Source organism: Tinamus guttatus, unplaced genomic scaffold (assembly GCF_059628265.1).
Source record: "Tinamus guttatus ecotype Peru unplaced genomic scaffold, ASM5962826v1 Tinamus_guttatus_pri_ptg000226l, whole genome shotgun sequence".
NCBI classification, from domain to species: Eukaryota; Metazoa; Chordata; class Aves; order Tinamiformes; family Tinamidae; genus Tinamus; species Tinamus guttatus.
Genome location: NW_028288760.1, coordinates 2,484,281 through 2,504,421, shown reverse-complemented (window position 1 = coordinate 2,504,421; position 20,141 = coordinate 2,484,281). Strand labels below are relative to the sequence as shown.

The 20,141-nt window shown below is 44.9% G+C and overlaps 1 protein-coding gene across 2 annotated transcripts in view; it reads right to left on the bottom strand.

Annotated features, from left to right (window-relative positions):
* The window catches only part of COL5A1 (collagen type V alpha 1 chain), a 131,678-nt gene extending 128,671 nt beyond the window's left edge, over positions 1 to 3,007 (bottom strand). For both annotated transcript variants that reach the window (XM_088525323.1, XM_088525324.1), the window contains exon 1: positions 2,684 to 3,007. In XM_088525323.1, coding sequence (XP_088381449.1) covers positions 2,684 to 2,783 — 100 coding nt within the window. In that variant the 5' untranslated portion in view covers positions 2,784 to 3,007. The remainder of the gene's footprint in view (positions 1 to 2,683) is intronic.
* Between the last annotated feature and the right edge of the window lie 17,134 nt (positions 3,008 to 20,141).

The window sequence follows — 20,141 nt, the reverse complement described above, 5'->3', positions numbered from 1 at the left end:
CTCAGGGTCCAGGAACAGCAACTCCTGCATCCAGCAATCCCGCACGACAGCAGGGAAGAGAGCAGCGAGCAGCCTTCAAAGAGCTGCCTCTGGGAGGGAACGGCTTCAGAAGATGTGTCATCATACCCCTAGTTTACAGGGAAGAATAATACATTGCTTAAGCTGAAAGCCTCGAGTCCATCCTCTGGATGAGGCATGTATAACAGCTGCATTTAAGTTGGAGCCCTCTTCCAAGCAGGCAACACACTGACAGCATCCAGGTCTCACTCTAGAGATCAGATCCATCACCAATTCCAAACTTATAAAGTCATATTTCTTCTTGTAAAACAATATCAACATTTTCAACTGGCAAAATATTAAACAAAACTGTTCTAACTGGCTGAATGCTAAGATTTTTTTTTAAGCTCATTTTAAATGACTGGGGAACAGCCAAGGAGAGAAGCAACAGATGGCAACAAGATACTTCATGACTTCCAGTATTTTTATTTCTTTTAAAGGACATGCCATGTATTGTTATTACACTTTTCTTTGCCACTAAAGGAAACTACTACTTCCAAAATTTTTTACCCAGAAACCCAATTCAGTTTTATAGGGACTTGTTAAAGAAGATGCTCTCAAGTTGGTGAGTTAGATTTTAATAAGATATCTGTTAAAAGCAGGAAGAGTCCAGGTTAGCAGGACAGTGTGCAGCAGCATTTCAGTTCATGTCTCTCCTGATAGGACTTCTCTGACATTCTGGAAACCCTTGTGGATATGTTTCCTTCCCCTTTTTTGAGGGACATAACTGATGTATTTCTGAAGAGGATTCAGGGTTTCACCTCACAAATACCGGATAAAAAGAAACTGAAACAGCTAATAGAAGACTAAGAGCTTGGAAGGATTAAAAAGAGCCAGAGAGGGTATCAGTCAATGCCATCAGCTGTCCAAATCCGACTCCTCCCTCAGCTAAATTATTTGGTGGCCTATCAGGAGGCTCATTAGGGTAACTCAAACCTTTTGCTGCAGGAGTCACTGCTCAGAGCTGGCCCTGGAGATGTTCCCCAGCTCCCACCACATCCCACGTCCAGCTGGACAGACTGCCGCTTCCACAGCCACGGATCCAGAAATCAGCAAAAGTTGCCCATAAGTTTAGAAAGACCTGGTCTTACGTTGAAGCTGCTTGGAGGATATGCCCTGAGAGGCAGCGTGCTCAGGGATGCTCCGAAACCACCTAAATATTATTGGAGTAACCACAGAGGTTGTAAAATGAACATCTCTATTCTTGGAAACCCTGTAGATCACTAATACAATCTGCAGTTACCACAAAGTAACAGTTACCTGATGCTACTGGCTGCATAAAAAGGGAAATTAAGTTAATATTGCTGCAATACTGTATTAGTAGTGAAAGCCACTCTAAAGAATAATCCAATACTTTTGCAATAGAATACAGTCTCAATAACTAATTGCCATTAGTACATTGTTGCCAGGAAAAAACTAGGAGCATTTTATTCACTGGAGAACTCATTTTCCATTCTGCTCAGAACTTGCAAGAAAACTCTTGATGAAAGCATTCCTCATACTACTGCCTTTTATCTTGTTCCTTAAAATCATTTTGAGAGTCTACAAGTGACAATAAGCAACATCCACACAGCTACATAACAAATCCCACATGCATTTATCCCAGAAACACACAAGCAACCCAGGAGGCAGAACTTCCCAGGACACAAAAACATCCAAAACTTGCACAAACTTGAGCATGAAAACTGAATCTCAGGCAGAGCAGCTATTTTGGGCACTTTCAGCTTAGTTCAGCAAGTATCCTGCAAAACTCAATCCACTTTAGCATTGCAATTTTCCATATCAGCTCTGGCAACACACCATTTATTCTCTTGTAACACTATTCAGAAACATCTCAGAGGACCGATGCCTCCAAGTGCCTCCTACCATCTCAGAAAAGACCCTGAAAGCACAACTTCTGCAGCAGATTCATAAGTATCCAGCTGTCCTGCTCTGGTATTTCACAATCCACCGCAGGGAGCACAGATATTTGAGAAACAGAGTTCCCTAAAGAGCTGCCTAGCCGGGCAGCTAAAGCATCCGGCTGAAGTGCTTAGTCCCTCTTCTGCACGATTTTTATAATGACATTTCAGGGAGTTTTTCCTTTTTTGTTGTTCCTGTCTTGCATATCTAACTTTCACATCTATTATTCCACAGCACTTCTTGCCACTCTCAGCAGTAGTAATTTGAGGGGGAAAGTCTTAAAAAAATGGGTTAGAGAAGCACAGGGAGCCTGGGGGTCTGGAGCCTGCACAGCTTTTGTGCTCCGAGCTCAGGCGCTTTGAAGCGGAGAGCAGATTCCTTCCCGACAAAAGTTTCCTCGAGGAGGAGGAACGACTCGGCAAGAAGAGTTTTCCAGTTAAACGCACACACATACACACACATACACACATATAAGAACCACCACGAGCTCTAGATGCACATACTGCCTCCCGCTCCAGAAAAACAAGCAACAGGCAGATCCGTTTAAGGGGAAAAAAGTCTTGTTTTAAGTTTTTCCCCTTTTACGGGCCCCCTGACAAATGGCATCCAGAGACTTGGGCAGCTCCAGCTTTTTCTTCCCCTCCTTCCTTCCTTCCCGGAGGGTGCGGGGCGGGCAGCGCCCGGGCCGGGTCCCCCCGCGCCCCCCGCTCCGCGGCCGCGTTACCTGCAGCGCGCAGGGCCGCGGCGCCCAGCAGGAGCAGCGCGCAGGGCAGCGGCCAGCTCCGTATCCAGCTTCGCCTTTTCCACCGCGTGTGCGTATCCATGCTCCAAGGGAAAAGGGGCACCAGCTCGGGACAACTCGGCAAGCACCGAGAAAAAAAATAAAAATTAAAAAAAAAAAATCTGAGAAAAGGGAGGGGAAAAAGAAAAAAGCAACGAAAAGCCGCTCAGACCCCCCCGCCTCCCCCCCCGGGAGCAGCCGCTTTATAAAGTCATGGGGCTGCCGGGGGGCTCCGCCGCGCTCGGCCCTTCCCCTGCTCGCTGCGGGAGCAAAAAACTTTCTTCCTCGCTCGCTCCCTCTCTCTCTCGCCCCCTCGCTCCTTTTTTCTCTTAAAGCCAAGGCGAGAGTTTGTCAATCTCGGAGCCGCGCAGCAAATCAGGACCGGGCGGCGCGGCCCCCTACGCGGCCCGGCCCGCCCGGCGCCGCCCGGCCCCGGCCCGGCCCCCCCCGGCAAGTTTGAACGGCCGCACCGGGCGGCCCGGCCGCTGCCGCCCGGTCCCCGCTCGGTCCCACGTCAGTAGCCCCCAGGCTGGGGGTTTTTGCCCCCTTTTCTTCGTGGTTGCAGGGATGGGGCTCAAAGATGCTTCGGGCAGCCTCCTTTTGCTGCATCCCTTTGCCTTGGAAAAAGGGATGCTTTTGCAGGTAGGGAAGCATGGCAAGGTGTTATCCCCTGCCAGGTTGGCTCAGTAGTGGCAAAATGTGTCCCTGGCTGGTGGCCAAGGAGGACATCAGCTCTCAGAACTGCTGCCTTCAGGCTGTGCAGTTTGCACTGGGTCTAACCCCACTGCTCCTCTGCTCCTGTAACCCTTCTAAGGCATCCAACGCTGCTCATCATCATGCTGGTGACAGCTAATATGGCACAAGCTGGTAGCAAGCATCAACTCCAGCCAGTTTCACCAGCTCTGGTTCTGTATAGCATATCCTATTGCAGCAATATCAGCACAGCACCAAGGCACCTGCAACAACCCATCTCAACTTCCCCATCTCCTTCCCTCCAGCAGTGCCCTCTCTCCAGGCCCTGGGCCAGCAGGACCCAGGCATGCACCACTGCAAACCCCTTGACAAATCCCAGATCACATCACTGTGCTTGGCAGGAAGCAACAGCCAAGTGCAGCCCTAACCCTTCCTATATTTTCCTAAAAAACTTTGAAGATTTACTAGTATCAGCATTTTCAGTGCATTAAGCATCAGGGGTCACTTATTGCTGGCATGCAACAGGTGAGAAGCCTCTTGAGTTTAGCATCTGGAGTCACACTAGTTGTCAAGGAGCAGTAATCTCACCTGCTGACTCCAAACTTGACCCGGGGGCTCCCTTCCCTGCACCATGCCAAAACCAGAATGAGTTTCTTGGATAGATTTTTGATATCAATAATAGGTCAAAATCCACAAGCACAGGAGCCTGAATCCCACCATATCTCCATAAGGGAGCAAGGGGGAAGAGGTGTTCCCAATCAGCTCAGGTTGCAGCCTAATAAAGAGGCTAATGGCTCAGTGGAGAAGAGCTATGGCAAATATAACCTCCCCCTTTACTTGCAAGCTTGCTGAAACGCCTTCCCCTGCTAGCAGCCTCCCAGGAAGCTGGAGCACCTCGGATGAGCCACACGAGACTGCTGAGATTCTTCCATGCAGAAAAACAGGCAAAGGATGTATTGGCTGCCCTCCCTTGAGTTGTGGGCTGAGGAGAACAAGATACTCCAGGCGCTTGCATCTGCTGGAACCATGTGCTGGGCACCAGGCACACTCCCAGGAAAACCACCCAGATCAAAGCCCCTTCCCTGATGCAGCTTTCATGAGTAACCAGATGACTAGAGGCTGGCGAGACAAATTAAGTGATGCTCCTTATCTAGGAGAAGCCTGGAGGCAAGTTCTTTCAGCATAAGTAACACCTGGGCATCACTGCAGAGCACCCAGCAGATGCAACCCAGCATTGGAAGGGTTCTCCATCTCTAGCACTTCCTGTTCCAAATACTCCATTTCTCACAAGTTCACACCTGCAACTGGTGTGGGGCAGAGCAGCCATCCCACAGCTCAAACACTGACAGAGGGAGATGATTTCTCATCTGGAAAAGCAGAGCATCCCATGCATACTTATATACAACTAGGACAGCTAAAACCAGCAAATTCTGGTTGCAAAAGCTTCCCAGGAGCCCTTTTTAATTATGATAATGAAACAAAGCAGCAATTCCATCCATGATTTCTGTTATATCTATTTCTGCTATATTTCTGTTGTATCTATTTCATGATATTTCTGCCCAATCCCTTGCTCCCAGGCATAGGGACACTTGCAAGGCACCACCAGCCTGAGCAGCAAGAGGTGGTGCCCCATTTCAGTCCCCCAGTTAATGCCAGGATCTTGCAAGTCCTCCCGTCCCACATGTTGTGGCATTTGTGATCACACCAGCAGCCCATTGCTGTGCAGTGAGACCTTTGTCTTCTCCATCTCCAAATGGAAAATCCACCAACACCTGAACACTGCTGCTCAGGTGTTGAAATTATGTCTTTTCAAGCATGTGCAGTGATAGGAAGCCAGGGGAATAACTAAAATAGTGAAAGCACTGCAAACAAGGAAAGAAAAGCAGGGCAGAGCAGTCAAAACACACAGACATCACCTGTATTCCATGCACTCCCACTGCCTGACTCAGGAAGCAAGCCAGAAGCAGCCAGACATGGACCTTCATCTGACACAAAGCAAAGTTGCTTTGCATTTAGACAGTTGAAAAGTTGACTGAAAAGGGCTTTTTGCACAATAGTTTAGCTCTCAGTTGCTTTCCAGGTGATTTAGAGGCTTGTGCAGACCTGTTTGCCCCTCCTCAACAACAGAAAGAGAAGCTTGCAATGGCAAACTGAAAAATTCCAGCAGTCTCCTGCCAAGTGCAAGGAGCCAACCTCCAAAGCAGCACAGGCCAGCTCATCTGGAGGTGCAGGTAGCTTTACACGAGTCAGATGGGCTCATGCCAGCTCCAAACCCCTCCAGCAGCCAGTTGGGGTGACAAGGGAACATCCAAAAGACTAGATTGCAACCATGGCATATGGCCAAATCCCTTTTAGGAAAAGCGGTTATTTATAAAAGTATTTAAGACTAAAAGCATCTTGAGTTCAGCTCATTTGTTTACAAGGTGGAAGGCATTATTCGCAGGCTCTCAAAAAAATCTCTGGATACATAGGTAGAAAATTTAATAGACATTTACACTATGAAACAATCCAACTTGAGGATTCAGCCAAAAAACTTTAAGACATTCTTCTTTATTTTGAAAATAACTATGTGGATAACCAGGAAGGAGCAACACTAGGTGTTCTTGGCCAGTTATGCCCTACAAACAGGGGATGAGAGCTGATTGAAAAGGAGACTTAAATCTGCCTGTGCTGTTGTATAAGTGCTCAGGAGGAACAATTTCAGTCTGGAATAGCTTAAAATGCTCCCTACAAAGAACAATTCCTAAAAACACTGTTTCACCCTTTCCATCTTATGCCTTCCTTCACTTTCTTTGCAAGCAGCTGAGCAAAAAGCTCAGCCTTTACAAATTGTCTTATGCTGAAGTCATAATCCTAACTTGTGACCTCATGCACGTTGCTATGGCAACAGTAGCACTTAAAATCAACTTATGACCTCAGAAAAAAAATGAGAATTGAGTGCTAGTGAAAGTTTTTAGATTAAGAGACTTGGAAACTAAAGCTATGATTTTTCTACCAAGGAGGCACCTTTCAGAAAAGCTTTATGCTCTGATGACATCTATGGATATTAATAGTCACATGGATTTTTCTCTTATAATTTTGCAATAAGTAGCTATTATCGCCCACTTCCCAGCCACAGAGTGCAGACATGGCCATCATTACTGTACCAGATGCACATGCTTACCCCCTAAAAAGCTAGTCCTCCCTTCATTTCAGCAGCATGACTCATTGCATCCTCCAAAAGAGCAAGCATGGCAAAGCAGAGCTGGGGGTGGCACATCTGGTATCCTGCCCCACATCTGCATCATTTTGGGTTCCTTTAGCCTGGGCAAGATACTTATTCTATTGACTCAGGACCACTCATATCCATCCCTAGCCTGGTTAGGGCTGGAGGTTCCACAACACCTTAAACCTCTCAAAATATTCTCTTAAAGATCAAACCAGCTTTTATACAACACCATAATGGGCAACACATTAATAACACTTAATTGCAGTACTTATTGCAGACATGACACCAAAAAAGCATACAAGCCAACAACACTGTTTTAACTGACCTTAAACTGGCTGGGGACATCCTTAGTTATAGCTCCCAAATGTAAGAAATGCAAAACTCCTCCTAGGATTAAAGCTTTTTCCCCAAGAAAGTAACAAAACAATAAAAATAACACCCCATTTCTGTAGCTGAACACTTGTTTTGGCTTTGCAGGCCAATTTCTTTAAAAAACAGTTAGTGCTGCAAGAATCCAGGAGCCAGACTGCCAATTCTTCCTGATTTTGTCTGCTCTGTTGGAAATTTAAGGCTGGTTTTTGCCATGGGGTGGCATCGGGACAAACCCCACCAGAGAAAGAGAGTGCAGTGTAGCCAGCATGAGGTGGGGCTTGTTTTTCCGTAGGTTTCAATGTTTTTCATAGAGAAAAGAGGTTTAATAGAGGAAATATCTTTATAACAAGAACAGACTTTCCACTCCTCCTCTTTTTCCAGTGTTACTGCCTTCCCTTCAGTTTAATGCTCAGGACTCCAAGTCTTGTATGTGTTCAGGCTGTTCTTGTTCATCAAACATGGGAAAAAGGCAAAATTTGCATCAAAGTGTCTATTGAGAAGCATGAACTCAGTTGACCTTCTTGAAGGAAGGGGCAGAATAGGTCAGTTCCTCTTCACACTCCCACCACCAGCCTGGTAGACCCATAGGAGAGCTGCCATTCCCGCTCCCATCCCTGAGTTTCACTTCATGCCCTGTGATCTGTGGTCAGATGGCCCAGGCTAAACCCTGCACAATCTGTCTAGACTCCTAAAAAAATAACTCTTGGTGCTACAACAAGTGTCACACTAAACCACAAAGCTGTACATTAGCATCAAAGATCTGACCCTATGATCTTCACGAGGGTCAAAAATGAAGACGTTCCCAAGTTGCTTGGAGTAAACTCTCATTGACCCAAAGAAAGCTTTGTTGAGTACAGACTGCAGAGTTCACTTTTTTTTAAGCTCAAATTTATCCATCACAATCATGTCTGTGAAGATTAAAGGTGAGCCCAAGACCACAAGATCTACACACAGATCCAAACTCCCCAGTGACATTTGTGTTGAGGGGTTGGGCTGGAATGTCTGGTAAGAATATGTTCATCTAGAAAACAGTGGTGTTCATCACCCTCAACCCATGCACAATATTTTCCCCAAGGATGGAGGTGAATGGGCAGCACTCTGCCAGATGACACTTACACTTTGCATGTTAAGCAATGATCACAAGTTTCCTTAAACCACCACCTACCACGACAGCAACACCTATTTTTCTGTGACTTTAACATAGTTGTTCCATGGAGGTGGATGAGCATTTCTGCTGGTGGAACCCAGTTGAGAACTGAGGCCCCTTTCCTCATAGCCTTTGATTTCCTCAAATAAAAGTCAGGACAGAAGTCATTTGTGGTTATGCCCAGTCTTTCCTCATTGCCTGCCTGTTTCAGGCCTTCGTTATGCCTTTTTTGGCCAAATATTCTATGCATAATATTTGATATTAGTTAAAAAAAAGCTTCAAAAGTTTTATACTTCTAAAGATAGGTTTCTAAAGAGTTATCATCTCTTTTTTTTTGGTATTAGAGCTGTTCCATAGCTGTGTATTGTCAAAAGCAGGTGTGGGAGGCATCTTGCAGCCCATGCCACTTGCACTCAGCATGTGAGCAAGTCAGATCTAAGCAAATAATACCAACACCAAGCAGTACTAAGTCTGAGCTTGAACAAGATCCCTGGCTGAACATTCAGCAGTGTAAAATTCCAACTAAAGTGTCAGGAAAATCCTTACATTAAGGTCTAGTGCAGCTGTGGGAGATCTATTAGACTTCCCAAAGGAAGTGATGAAAAGTCCCATTGCTTGAGTCAAATCAGGTTAGTCTGGACAAAACTATAGACTGCTGCAACTGTGCCTGACACACACATATTAGATGACCAGAGATCTTTTCCACTGATGGTTTCTGCAGTTCAGTAATCCTGAAAAAATGTGGGTGAATTTCACAATAAAGCCCAGTCACAGCCCAGGACAGGCCGGTCTGCTGTTGCTGGCTCTTCTACCAAAAAGCTGCCTGGTTGGACCCTTCTCATCTCAAGCCCCAGTCTCCTCTGGAATGTGCTGGACATCCCAGCAGACCTTCCCTTCCTTTGCTCATTGAGCACATACCCTCTTTAGGGCAAGCAGCATCATTTACTACATGTTCCCCCCACACCAAAGTCACCAAGTGACTTTTTTGGCATCCATCCAAGCAAAATTAGCATAATTAATCATTTGTTCTATACAAGTCTAGTAATCAAAGTGCATAGATATTCCTACCCTTCATTCTCTACTCCTCTTTTTGAGGAAGCTATAGATTAGCTTAAACCTACAGATTTATTTTTCCAAGCTATTTTCATCCATGTTTTCCCTTCTCTAATATTCCCAACAATTCACCTTGTAACACAACTTCTAAACTCCTATTTCCATATATAGCTTTGTTGCATTAACAGCAACACCAAAAATGACACATTTTGTAGATTCCCCTTCACTTTTGCAAGATTACAGGTCAATTCCACTGAGTGCTTCTGGTGTCATAAAGCCCATAATTTCTTCGTCTTTTCCTTTGTTCAAGTAATGGTTTAGAAGTTATGATAATACAAGGATTTATGAGCACCCATCCATCAAAAAGCAATTCAGACAACAGGCCACAGTCTTGGTTTGTCTAAGCTACTTTCTAAATAGAGGGGAAACAAAATGTCAAGCAAAGCAGACATTTTTGTGGATGAATCATTGAAAGAATCCGATCCAATTACCTAGTGGTCTCTGACATGACTAATTTTTACTTCTGTCTATTCAGTGTTTCCAGTAAGTCACCTTTTCAGATGCATCAGCACCTTGCCACAAGTCCCCTAGTAACTTGCTGCCTTTCTTCTCAGTGATGAGTTTTTCAGTTTGGGGAACTCTTGGGTAGAGCAGCCAGCACGTCCTAACATTCCTGGTGCATGTCCTGGTGCAGACATCAGCCAGAACGAGGTGCCAGATCCCTAACACTTAGCCAGACACAGTGCTCCCATGTCCAGAACATGGATACATCATTCCTGACCATCTCATTACATGCTGGTCACCAAGCTCTGGCCTGCAAGACAATCAAAAGCCTCTACTAAAGCAAGGCCACCTACTCCAGACCATCTCAGCAGCTGCCCACCCCTATGAGACAGGGCCTTTTTGGGAGGGCAGAGCCCTTCACAGCTCATTACACCTCCCAGCTGTGCAGCCTCCAGACTGATGAGTGCCTTTAACCCTTTCCTGCCCCAGTGCCTTTTATTTATCTACCACACAAGCTTGTTTTCTTCAGGCAAGACTTGCCCCATGCCTTTGTGTTCATAAATCACCAGGCCAGGGGTGATCATGTTTCAGAGGCCATAGGGCTCCACTGAATTAAGACTTGTTTGAACTAGAGTTTTTTTTTTTTTTTTTTTTAAGCAAACCCAGCTTCTTGACCTACTACAGCAAAATGAGCCCAGAAAACTCCTGGCTGCAGTGGAAGGATGTTATGGTTGAGGAGTCAAGTATAACAACCTCCTCACTGCATTGCTGAGACCATGCAAGAGCCAAGGGGACAGCTGCATCCCAGGCACTTCACTGCATCCAATCCTTTTTTGAGATCCCTTTATGCCTTTCCCAGCAACATGAAGGGACATTAAACTGCTACCAGAGCCTTCTCAGTGGGAAATGCTTTTATTAGTGTCATATCTGGCCCCAGCGAGCAATTTCAGTCTCCCCCTTGGATCCTTGGCTTCAGCAGCAGAAGCACATAAATATTATATCTACATCAGATGCTCAGCTGATTTAGACTGATCTTGCTCCACTGAAGGCAATGAAGTTTCACTCCCTTATGCTTGCAGCATCTCTGGCCCCTATACCTTCCTTTAACTCAACTGCTTGATCACCAAAACCAATTTGAACTCCAAGGTGACATTAAGTCCTACTGTCAAACAAGCTTGCACTATACTCTATATTTGCCATGGCTCAAGGAATTTTTTTTTTCCAGAAGCACCTTTTCATTCAGACTTTTTTGACTCCCTCAGAGCTCTTACATACACCCTCACAAATATTTATTAGTCAATTCCATAGGCAATACTGAGCATTCAAGTTCATAAGTGGACTTCCACTCAGTGGGAGGACAGACTACACAATGTCAAACCTCAGATTTGATCTCCTGAGACTGTTTGTCCCCACACCTGTGCTTTGCTAAATAGGCCATTCCCTTAGCTATATCTCACCATTAATTCCACTTAAGAATCTGTATATTTAGGAAAGATGACAGAAGAGTCTTCAAATGGGGAATTAAATTCACACAGGCCACTAGAAAACATGACTAATCCATTAGGCTGTTAAACAACTCAACATGCAGGGGTTAATCAATGCTAGCCCTAGGTCTAATCCCTCTTTCTGCTAAAGAACTCATTGAAAACAAACTCTGCCTACTAATGTTCTGGAAAAGATGATAAATGGGTACAAGGTTCGAGAAGGTTCACTCTGCAGAGCTCTCCATTACTGTGAAGCCTGACTACTGTCAGCCTGACCAGATGTTATTTCCATCCATGCAAAGATATGGATTAGGAAAGGCTGGCTGGCCCTAGGCCAGTTTACAGGAGTCAGAGTACTGGACTCCTTAACCTGGGTTGGCAGGACCATCTCAGACAAAGCAGGAGAGTTGCTATTCCCGTGGGGTTTCTGGGCTGCCTATACCAACCTCCTATTTATAGCTGCGATCGCTGCTTTTACAAGATGGTAATTTCACACTGCTCATAAATCTTGCTCTGAAAACTGGTATTTGTAGGTCAGCAAGGAGAGGAAGCCAGCAACCAGAACCGCTGCACTCCTGCAGAAACCATACAATTGTGCCACAAACTGAGACGCAATTAGGAGGAATCAAAGGACCTTGTGTCGTATTTCATGCTGGAATGCGACGTGTTTGTTCCATGAGGAGCAGCAGCGGCTGCCTACACATTGACGAGGTTGTTTGGGATTTGGGAAGCGGGTGACACCATTTGCTTACCCAGTGGGTACAGCTTACTGCATCCATCTGCCAGCCAAGTTTGGGCTGGCAAGTCACATCTCAAATTATGTCATGGAAGCATTCATCCTTTTTGGTTTTTGTATATCCTACACCTCTGGAAATGCACTAGCCCTCAGAAGGGAACAGAGGCTCAGCAGAAGGAGGTTATTTCTTTTGGCATTCAAAGATATAGGGAGGAAACTAATATCTTAGTCATCTCACCAGATTGGAAAGGCCACAAATAGGAAGGCTAACCTGCCTTTAAGACCCTCTGTATCCACCAGTTCAGGGGCAGCCTTGCAGAATGCCATTAATGGACACATGCTAAGAGTTCCTGCAAGCTGCACCAACTACTTTTAACAGTAGGAATGGAAAAAAAGGGGAGCCCTGGGCTGCAGGGTCTCAGAAAACATTTTCCCTGGCAATGCCTCCCATAGCAGTAACTAAGAGAGCATCTTGTAGCTATGCCCGTCCTTGCATTCATTATGTCCATGCTGCATCACAGTAGTAAAGCAGGTTTACTTCAAATAACCTTAATTTTGCACATAAACAACAGACTAGTTAGGAAAGAGGTGTTCAGTTTTTAGAAAATGGCCTGATCTCACCATTTTTATCTAAATATTCAAATGCAGGGCCACTCCATTTTCCACATAACTTCTCATTGCAACAGCTTTGCCAGCTTCTAATTAGCAAATGACTCGCAGCATGTTTGCTGCTGGGCTACACACCCCCAAACACTTGCTGCTTTTCCTACAGTAATTGATTTTGATGCATGCATGCAGCCAGAATTGCAAGGTTCACAGAAGAGCTCCTTAGTGAATCTGCAAACTACTTCCTCCCCGCTCCCTTTTCCAATGTCAGTACAACCTGACACTCCAGGGAAGCACCAAATTGGAAAAGAACTCAATTATAAAGAATTACTCCAACACAGTAAAACTTGCAAAAAGTAAAAGTTAGACATCCTTTGGATGTCCTTCCAGGTTCTGGAAGGACCTTTTCCTGCAGGGAATGCTGGAGGATCTCTGCTTGGCCAGACCTCAGTGAATGGCAGAATTGAGACCTCTCACATTGCAACCCAGGCAGACCCTCACTAGAGGAGGAGGCAGCAAATGGGAAAAGCAGATGTGCCCAAGCAGAGGAAATCAGGTTTGCAGAAGAGAAGCAGAGGAGTCTCTAGGAACAGCACCTGCCCCACAAAAAGCACATTGCAAACTCTTCATAAAACAGCCTTTGCAGCAGAGGCAGGCGCATTAGCCCACCAGCTCTTCCCCCATCCCCACGCTAATTTGTCTTAACATTAGCAGGAAACAGTCTAGCCTTCTTTAACATAAGTCAGGAGACATTAGCAAGGACCAGGCTCAGGACTTCCAGCAGCAAGACGTGCATCTCTCCCACCTGAATTGGTAGCTTGCCATAGCAGTCCAAGGAGAAAGAGCCTTTTGAGCCACTGGCATGGGGAAGAAATCTCTTTTTCCCCTTCCAGTCCCTTCATTAACTAGTGAATGGGTCACTGTAAACAAGCTAAACAGCAGTCCCCAAGTAGTCTGCAAAACTGCTATTCTTTTGAGAAGAAAATGATTTTTGGATATTTGTTCAGCAACCCAGCCTTGTCTACCTTATTTGGAACAGATTTAAACCTGTCCTCCTCCTCCCTAACTGTGGAAGATAAATGATAAATTTCCAAAAGTTTTTGTTCCAGAGAATTAGAGCTTGCCAACTACAAAGCAAGCAAACACATCCAAATCTTTCCTGATCAGCTCTGAATAATGTCCTACAAATCTTTCACTTTTATGACTTTTCACCTGATTTACTCCAAGGCAGGACACAGGAAAGGGGCAGAAGTGGCTCTTTCTGGGTCTGAAGGGCTCTTTCTTGTATGTTAACTCCAGGACACAACAGTGTGTAGGTTAGGGGTGCGTGCATAGTAGGACACTGAAAAGAGTTCAGGCACATAAAGCTTGGAGGGGTTTTTGGCATGCCATATAGCAGCTGAACCATGTCCTGATGCTAGGAACATCCCAGATGTGCTAGCTGAATCATTTCCTAATAAAACTCTAGGCTGGCCTCTTCAGTGCCTGCACTTCTGCATCCCCAACTGAATTACTCCAACTGCCTCCGAATCTGTATTTCTCAGGCTTGCAGTTTAAGCATGGACCATTGAGCAATGTCCTCAAACAAGCTGGAAATGTTTATGAAAATATCAGCCTGGAAGCCACCGTAAAACGATTCTCCCCACACAAATCCCCTTGGTGTAAATAAAGGCAGACAAGCACAGCTTGCTGTTTCACATCCTTGCTATAGTTCAAATTCTCAGGCACTTAAATGTAGCAGCACCAGGCTCCCAGCAGCATCATCTGAGCATTCGAGAGCAAAGCCTGGAGCCAAAAAGGGGTTCACCATTACATTTGCTTCCTGTGGTTCATCTTCTCATATGCAACAGCAATCCCCTGCAACATGGGCAGAAATCTCTCTGGTGCCATTTCACTTACCACTAAGCACAGCTTTTTCTCTGCGTTATGCTGCAATCTCTCTGATATGCAAAGTCTGATAAGTTTACATCGTATAAGCTTACATATATATACATATATCATCCTTATCCTGCTCTGGCTTTTCTTCTGCTGGATCCCAGGAAAACAAGAGCACAGAAGGAACCACATCTTGCAATACACAACTTGACCTTCAGGGACACCACGCATCTCAGTTCATTAAGGATGTTAAACACACACCAGCACTGCTATCACTTAATAGCAGGACTGAGATCATCATTCGCTTGTAAAAAGGTGAATTCATTGCAATAACAGTAAATTCCCATGCAAATCCTCCTGTAAAGCAAGGCAAAGATAACAGCAATCCCTGCACAAGCAGGAACTTGGCCATGCAACAGACCTCAAGCACTCTGAGAAAAGCAGGCACCCTGCAAGCATCGCCTCCAGGAGCCACTACATCCACAGCTGCAACTCAGCAGAGCCCTCTCCCTTCTGCTCCTTGATTTATCACCTTGCAGGCAGTCAAGTTGGAAGCACAGGCTCCCACATCCATCACTCTGTTCAAAGGCATCTTTTCCTTACGAGCTCCTCTTACTCTGGCCACTGCACTTGGGAAGAGGCACCACAGTGCTCCCCTTGCAGAGACCGCAAGGATTCAGCTGCCACCCCGTGCCAGGCTGAGCACAAACATCCCTAGCATTGCTTTCATGCACAGAAAAGGTCACACAATAAAACAGCACATTTTCATCACTGCCTTTAAGTCAAACAGCAATCAGCTGTGCAGGGTTATTCAACCCCTTGCTGCCTATGCTATGATATGGAGTTAACATTATGAGTTTGAACAGGGGCTCCCTTGTTTCCTGCATGCTGCACTAGTATCAATAGCCCTGGGGATAGGGAAAAGTCTGCATCCCTTACTCTGGTTTCTTTTAATGCACAGTAATATGAAGAGGAGGCAATCTATGGTCTTTGTTAAAAAATGGAGAGGGCACAAACTCCCATTTTCTGTGGCTTTTGATAATTCTATGGACATCCTTGTCAAGACATGCTACTCAGAGCCTTTCAGGCAGCTCATTCTAGACACTGAATATCCCTCTAGGGCACTTATTGTTTGTTCCTCCCAGATAGCAAAAGGTACCACTGTTTTTTTCCCCCCTTCTTTCCAGGTCCAGTCACCATGGTGTCTGCTAAGGCTTTTGGGGGAGCATTAGAATAGAAAATTGCTGAGAAACTGTTTCCAGTTTGTCCTTCAGAAGAGCAGCAATCAGTCACCAGTTTATGAACATGTCTGGTACCAGTGATACAAAGGATTGTGTCAGATACCATTTGCCAAAAGGCTGGGAATAAATAAGATTTTTTTTTTTTTTTTTAAAGTCACTGTCAGGCTTTTGCCTGCTCATATTACAATCTTTTCTTTTCAGTCTGGTGCATTCACCAGCATACACTGGAACTAGTAAGAAAAATCCTGATATTCAAAGGTAAAAACCACTGCTGTGCTTGCAAAAAGTGGGAATAGGAGAGTACCACCAGATAGGTATTTTTCCTCCAAAACAATCTAGTTTCCCAAATGCATGAGTTCAAATTACAGCTGTTCAGGTACAACAGACTGTGCATGAATGTGCATGCAGGTGGGAGCAAAAACAAGGATTTCTTGCATGCAAGGGAGTTAAATACATGAGAATTTTCAGGATATTTAATAAGTCTAACTGAAAACATCTTACAGGAGAAATAGCCCAGTATAGGAGCCTCTCCTCCTAAAAGCTAAATTACTTTTGGCTTTTCAGTGCTAATCACTTATTCTGCCCAGAGGTTTGGGATCAGTATGGTTACAGCTGACAGTACACACTGCTTGAAGAACCACATCCAAGGCCAAATCCCACTCTGCAGGACATGGTCCATAATCTTAGCTGCTGGCTTCCAAAATTAGCCAAGCTATTTGCATTTCTCATACATACCACAGCTTGCTTTTGACACAAGGAAAAAAAAAAAGAGATTTCTCTTGGCCAAACAGATCTTGCAGCTAGAAGACATCATAACGAGTCTACCAGACCTTTAAAGCATGAGGATATCATATGGAAAAGCTACACTCCACGAGACAGTTGGACAAGTCTTACTTTTTCCCCTTGTTAGACCTGAGATGGACATGAGAAACAGCTGGGATGTTATTTTTAAGGAGAGCAACTAGTTGAATGAAATGTTAAATTTATGAGCTGGGCAGCCTTAGGAATAATTAAGTTCAGGGACCCTTGGGGGTCCAGAAGCTCTTGGTAATGGAAAATCAGCTGTCTTGCCTAAAATCTATAGGCTGCAAGGAAGAACGTTGTAACCTGGTGGGCAGCCCAGGGACCAGTGTACTGCAATTGGCATCATGATACAGAAGTGAAATCACAGTTGTGACCTGGAATAACAAACTCCCTGGCACCTCTACTACAACACAGATGGCTTTGTCATTCCCTCCCCCTCTTTGCTTTTATTTTCTTAACTGCCTCCAAGTCCTCCAGTGACGTTAGCCTGGAATTTTGTGAATTGAAGCTGCAAGCAGGAGCACAGAGTCAAATTTCAGCTCAAAGAATGTAAATCAGCTAGCAAAAGTGCATGTGTGTGAAGGCACTCGCGAGCAGGGAGGGAAGAAACTGGGGGAGCCAGGGATGGGAAAGGCCAGAGTCTCCATTCAACTCAGAGGAATGCAGGAAAAGCAAGAATAAAACCTGCCTCTTTTGTACTCCTTTTTTTAGTGGCTAGTCTTGCTCTTTTTTTCCACACAGGCAAATAAAATGCAATATTCTGCATTTGGGAATTGGCCAGAGAGCCCATATTTGTGATACCTGCAGTCAGAGGACCTTCTTACAGCTCTCCAAGGACATTTGTGGGGAACTGCTCCTTGGCTACCACCAGCAGAGAACAGCTCTCCTTCACTGCACTTTCAGACACTAATTCCAAAAGAAATTAAGTATATCCCACGCAGCAAAGGTCGCATCTGGGTGACGATCGAGCAGCAGAACCTCCTCAAATACTACTGCAAAGCAAAGCAAAAATCATTGCAATAAATGCAACATCTTCCAAAAGGAAAAGATTCAGCCAGGCCCAGGTAAGAGGATGTGCCTGTTGCCACACTTACCCTCCAAAGCACCATGCAGGATAACACCAGATTTATCTCCATTACATGTCTGGTATTAAATAGCATCCAAAATCCTCCTTGCTCTTTATGCCTAAGGCAAGGGCACATGGTGAGCCAGGATGGAATAGAAGCTTCCCCCCCTCAGGAAAGGTCCCCCAAATGTCCAAGTAATAAAACACATGGGACATTTCTGAAAGCTTCCTAACTGGCATTGGTGAGGAGCTGCCAAGTCACTCTTCTTTTTGAGACAGAAAGCAGCCTTTTCAGAAATCCCAGTGTAGTAAATTGATCCCAAGAGAAAGCAGACTGAGCATTTGCTACTGTAAATAGTCTTTTTCATTATTTTGGAGCATTCTGGGGCCAAAAGACTGTCCCAACATATTGGAAAGTGCAAGTAAGTGCCTCTGTTCCCTCCAGAAGAGGAACATTAAACAAGCAAAGCAAGACAGATTCATTCTTCCATTTAGCTGGCAGGTCTAAAGAGCAACTTTTGTTGCTGTTTCACTAGCTTCTCATGCTGGCATGTGAAAAACAGCCCCAATGTGATGGAAAGCACTGGGACCAAGAGACTGAGGGCCAAGTCCGTATTCGCAACAGTTCTAAACCAGCGCAACTCCATAGATGTCAAAAACATTGGGATTTAAACCAACATAAGCTCTAGAGTCACACCATCCTTTTTTGCTCTCTGCCTCAGACAGTTGTCTCTTTTGGCTAGACACTGCAAGGTGACACTTATGCAAGCTGTGATGGGAACTGTGAATGCTTTCAAAACTACACTTGTTTTTTTCCCTTTTTAAATTATGAGGTACACACACCTCCTGCCTTACAGCTGGGTGATGGCACACGCTTTCCATCCTATGCAGGAAATGATTTCAGTCTGACAAAAACCTGCAGCACAATCAATATCTTAATGCCTTGCTCCTTAACAAATGCATTGTCTGGTTTCTTTTGTGCCTTAAATGTACATTTAAGAGCCTACTTGCTGCACTGAGAGGAGCAGCTTAACCTAACTTCTGTGTCTTTTACCTCCTTTTTCTTAAATTATAGCATGGAGTTGCCAAGTGACTTACAGAAAGCTCACATAATTCTGGAAGAGATTAAAGAATTATTTCAGCATGAAATCAGAGTAAGCAGCAATGCAAAGCTGGTAATGGCTAATGATGACTGACTGTGAGGCTGTTCAATAGGAAATTCTGACTTCAAGAGCCACAAGGCTGTAAGCAATCTATAAAATTAATAAGGAAGGGAATATATCACGAGGGCAGACAAGCCTGGCTGGGTGAGGGGAGCTGTGCCTGACATGAGCTGCATGGTGTAGCTTCAGATTCGCTTTATGACTTCCAGCCTGAAAGCAAAGTCCTTGTCTGAAAAATGTGATAGTCCCATGAGAAAAGGGAAAAAAAAGTCTGTATTCCCATTTCACAAAGAACTGGAAGCAAAGCAAAGCTCAAAGGCAAAGACCAGCACTGAACCGTGAAGAGGAGTTTGGATCAAGAACAGCCCTTCTTCCATCTCCTGCAAAGGGGTGCCAGGTAAGAGCAGCCAAGCAGGGGAGCAGTTCCTGCTGGGATCTCTTGTTGAGGAGGAGAAGCTTGTCCCATATGTTGCTCATAACGCTAAAACACCCAGGATTACACCCAGAATTCTTGCACTGGTGTGCCCATAATGCAAGTACTGCATCAGCACATCTGGATATGCACTTATAAATAAAAGCAGCGTGAATTAATGACAATTTCTCAGCAGAACATAAAAGTATCTGGCAAGTCTTTAGAGAAACCTGCAACTCTCAGCTGTTCAGGCTGCAAAACTCAGCTCAGCTTCAAGGGGAAGCCAGCAGTTATTGCTAATAGCTGGAACCTGCTCCTAACTGGGAGCACAGAGACACTCAGGAAAGCAAACCTGCCCTCCAAGTGACCATTCACCAGCATAACTGCCCCACAACAGCCCCACATTTCAGGCCCTCCACTCCTCACTAATTCAGAATTAGTCCTGAATTGTTCATAAATATATTTCTTTTGAGTGACATTGCAAGAGGATGCACTATCCTGGGAATAGGCAATTTCTTGAACTTTAATCAGTGCATCATGTTAGTATTATTAAATCCTTCTCTGCAAATAATTAGACACAGTAATTCTGGATTATCTCTAATTAATGAGGAAGAAGGCATGGTGCCTCTGGTCCCTGGAATGCTGTTCTGTGGTTACATCACAAATGAGTTTTTAATAGGCTAGGCTGGAAAACTGCCTCCTGTCCTTATGCACATCACCCTGTTGCTCCTTAAAAATTCAGCCCAGACACAAGGAACTTGCACAGGCTTTCCCAAAGTTAAACAAAGGCTGGGGCTTAAAATTTTGATCCCTTCTGGGCCTGCCCATGCACAATCCTACAAACACAGGTACTGCACATTAGATGCTAACTAGAAAACTCATTTGGTCACTAACAGTCAATGGGAGTTTTCCATTGACAAAGATACAGCCATTTTTCCATTGGCTTTGGAGGGAGCCATGCATAGCTCCGTGGTTTCCCTTCCCAGGCATCCCAGCCAGCTGTCATTTGGTTTCAATTTAACTGGATTCACACCCTT